Here is a 3993-nt window from a genome sequence, read left to right as displayed (position 1 = left end):
TTCAAACTTAATCCATCTATGTTACTTCACATAAACTCTAAGAAAACCCTTAGTTAAATATGATCATGGTAGTATGCATGTTTTTATAAGTATAAGATTTCAAAAGAACTTATAATTGGTTTCAAGTTAATGAAAGATCGAGTTGCCATGAAATATTTCCGAAACATTATCAAACACAATGAAGGATAAATTAAGTCAAATGTTGTAATTGTTCGCTCATTCATGTTAATTATTATTGTTGAAACTTGTGAATTTGTTGATAAACCACCTTACATTACATTTCATCTCATTTGCATTTAGGTTAATTTAATTTAATTTTAACATCTATCACGCAAATTATTATGTTTCTTTTACCAACTTGTAAATTCTTAATTTTACAATATTTGATTAACATATACAATTTTATGAAAATGATAACTCTTTTACTTACTTATTACTTGATAACTTGATAATAATTGTGTAAACTTGCACAGACCGACACGTTACAATTATCAGGAGAATTTTTTCTCTTTTTATGGTCCATCGAGTTCTTAGGTTGATATCTTAGCCTAGGAATGTTAGAAAGTAGTTTTTTTCTTTTTTCTTTTTAATGCATGAATTGCCTCTTTCTGGTAGTTTGCCTTTTTTGTGACTTTCTCTAATCTCTGTAGTATGCTCTCTGTTGTATAAAGTTTGAACAATTTTTCCTACTATGCCGTATCTTCATTAAGTTACTTAATCATGACCACATCCATTCATTTAGTAAAATAAACAAAACTGTCATATGTAGTTACTTCAAGTGAGTCATAAGCAAATTTTCTCGAGAAACAAACAGAAATATGGATATCATTAAACCCCAGAAATAAATAGAATCCACCAAATCTAATGTTTTAGAAGCTCAATTCCCCTTTCTGAATCACAAAGAACACAAAAGGAAGCCCATAACTGAATGCCACTAAGCCTGCCATTCCTGTGTAAGAATTAAACTCGAAAGCTGAAAGTTCATGAAACGAAAGCAAATGGAAAAATGTTAAATTACTTTTTGGACCTGAACTTGGTTGTTTTTTTCCATCGGGATCTGAAATTTTTTTATCTAAGTTAGACCTTGAACTAGGCAATTGTTCCCATATAGGCCTTGAATTTTTTTCCAAGTTAATCCTTGAAATTTTCTTGAAACTCTAAAGTTCAGTCCCTAGTATGAAAAACAATTGTCAAGTTTAAACCCTAACATGAGAACAAATGCCAAGTTCAAGAACTAACTTGAAAAAAAAAAGTTCAAGCCCCAATGGAGGAATAATTATCTAGTTCATGCCCTAATGTGGAACAATTGTCGAGTTCAAGGACTAACTTGGACAAAAAAAGTTCAAGCCCGAATGTGAGAACAATTGTCTAATTTGAGCCCTAGTGTGGGAACAATTGCCTAATTCAGGCCTTAATGTAGGAAAAATTGCCAAGTTTAAGAACTAATTTAAACATAAAAAAGTTCAAGCTCCCATATTAAAAATATTACCATTTTTATAGCCTAACTTGCAAAAAGGAAATTCAGCTTCCCAACATGAGAATAGTTAGTGGAAGCTCAAAAAATCATTTAAGCAAATAGAAAACAAAACTGGTTCTAGTGTCACTCACCATATGCAACAAAACCTCTTCCAACAATTTTCCTCGTCTTTCTTTGCTTAAGATCCAATGCTTCTGATAAACATACCAAATGCAAAACCATGGAGATTATAACCAACAAACTCCCTGTTTTCTCCCTAACAACTCTCTCAGCCAAATCTAATGACCACAATCCAGCTATCTTTCTTACATAACCTTCAACCACAACCTTAATAAACAACAATACTCCAAGACACAGTGCCACTTTTGCAACATGTTTGATATACCCTTTTGCTGAGATTCTCCAATTTAGTAGATTGACAATACAAGCACAAGCATAGAGGGGAAACCAGAAGTACCAATCTATGGAAGAAATTATCAGATATTAAAACAAAAACCCAATATTATTAAAACATAAAAAAAAACAATAGAACTGGAAGTATACCAGGGTCATTTAATTGAACTGATGAAGAAAAACCAAACATAATTGCCATTAGCAGAGAGCAGCAGGTGAAAAGATTTCTGGGTTTTGCCATTTTATTAGGTTGAACATGGAAAACTAATTAATAAAGTTATGATATAGGTCAACCCTTTCTGGCAGCTGATTTTCCCTTATATATATATATCTTCCATCATCAATGCACTAACTTTAATAAAATTGCAAATTTTCTTGTTTTAAAGGATATGTTTATTGGGAGTATTTTTTAAGTAGAGAAAATAAAATGTAAAATATAAAAGATAATATTTTTCAGTTATTAAAAAAACCAATTAATTATCCATCTTTTAAAAAAGTTTCAACTCTCACTAATTTCTAATTTCAATCCTAAAATGGAGTCTAAAATAAAGAAACAAGGAAAGGGAACATTGACCACATAGCCAAGGGGTTGGGTTTGGGGTGACAAACGTTGAAAAAACAAAGCTAAGACATGTAGCAGCTAAGTGTAAGAGTTGTTGGTGTCCTCATAATTAATTTATGCATAGAAAGGTTGGTGGCATGATACGTTTCCTCGATCACTAAAATTGATTTATCAATTGGAAGAAAAGATCTACTATCAAAGATCAATTTGAAGTTGGAATCAAAATCGAGTCTGAAACTAGAGCGTCGTCCATATAATTTATTCAATTTAATTAAATTTTGTTTTTATTTTATTTATTTTTTGTTATTTAATTATTTTTCAAATTTAATCCCTTTTTATTTCGTATAGGTTGGCATGCCTCGTGAGCAAAGAAGCGATACATTTTGGTTGTAAGAAAATACAAAATTAGATAAATTAATTTACATGGGATTAACCCTATTCTATATAAAGCAAATTTAATTTCGGTTTTAGAGTAATTTACTTCAAAGTTTTTGTTTATTTTATTTTATTTGTGATATTTTATTTGGGAAAATTCAAATTGCATTTTTATTTTTATTTATATGACTATTAAGTAAATATTTTTATTTTAAAATATCATTTTGAATTTAATTAAAATTTTAATAAGGTTAACAATTAAACATAAAATTTTAAAACCAAAAATAAAAAGGAAACTTTTTGGAAATTAAGGCAATATGTTATAAATTAAAAGTACAATATTATGCTGTGTTAGATGCCACATCAGCTTTTTTTATTATGAACAAATGAAAAACAACAGTTTGAGGATTTAATTTCTTCAAATTAAAGAATAGGGTCTTGTTTGACTATTTCATTATATTTTGAGGACTTATTTTAGTATTATGCCTTTATAATAATTTTTTTTATTTGTGCTTATGTTACGATTAATTCGAACGACATTACTGGGTATCTTTTAGTTGCTAAAATCAAAGGTTAAATCCTGGTATTAGTCCCAGTACTTTGTAAAAGTTATAGATTTAGTCTTTATATTTTATTTGATCAATGTTAGTTTCTGTATTTTTCAAATTGATCACTTTTAGTCATTGTACTTTACAAAATTTAAAATTTTGTGCTGACTCAAACGATAGCTATTAAATCTGTTTGGTTAAATCCAATTATTAGTCTATACTAAGCGTGCAACTATAGATTTAATCAATTTTCTCCAATTGAATTATTTTAAGTTGCTATATTTTCTGATTTTAATACAAATGATAGTGGTTAATCCATTAATTGGATTTTTAGTGAGTAATATTTGAAAATAATAAGCTAACATGGGATTACTCATATGATAATACGTTTGGAATATTAGATTTTAGAAAAGAAGAACTTTACGTAATGAATTTAACATTTACTGTTTTTGAGGACTGAAATTTGAAATTTTGAATAATACAGGGATTAAAATATCAAATAAAAGTATAAGGATTAAATACACAATTTTTACAAATTACAGTGACTAATAGCAGAATTTAACGAAAATCAAATAATGACAATAATCTCGTCCCTGTTACTGGGTATTTATACAGAAAAGATCTACTTAAACCTTTCT

General features: G+C 28.5%; 1 protein-coding gene across 2 annotated transcripts; it reads right to left on the bottom strand.

The window, feature by feature from the left end:
- Positions 1–710: 710 nt before the first annotated feature.
- Positions 711–2181, bottom strand: LOC105779217 (hypothetical protein). 2 transcript variants are annotated; one of them, XM_012602995.2, is made up of 3 exons: positions 2021–2181; positions 1609–1938; positions 711–973 (listed from the first exon to the last, which is right to left on the bottom strand). In XM_012602995.2, exons 1-3 carry the CDS (start codon positions 2109–2111, stop codon positions 870–872), a joined length of 525 nt encoding a protein of 174 aa, XP_012458449.1. In that variant the 5' UTR covers positions 2112–2181; the 3' UTR covers positions 711–869. The 2 variants fall into 2 exon arrangements, with proteins under 2 accessions (XP_012458449.1, XP_012458450.1); XM_012602996.2 differs by having other exon boundaries at positions 711–949.
- Between the last annotated feature and the right edge of the window lie 1812 nt (positions 2182–3993).

Source organism: Gossypium raimondii, chromosome 4 (assembly GCF_025698545.1).
Source record: "Gossypium raimondii isolate GPD5lz chromosome 4, ASM2569854v1, whole genome shotgun sequence".
NCBI lineage: Eukaryota > Viridiplantae > Streptophyta > Magnoliopsida > Malvales > Malvaceae > Gossypium > Gossypium raimondii.
Note: the sequence above shows the minus strand (reverse complement) of the source record. Positions and strands in the feature narration are given on the sequence as shown.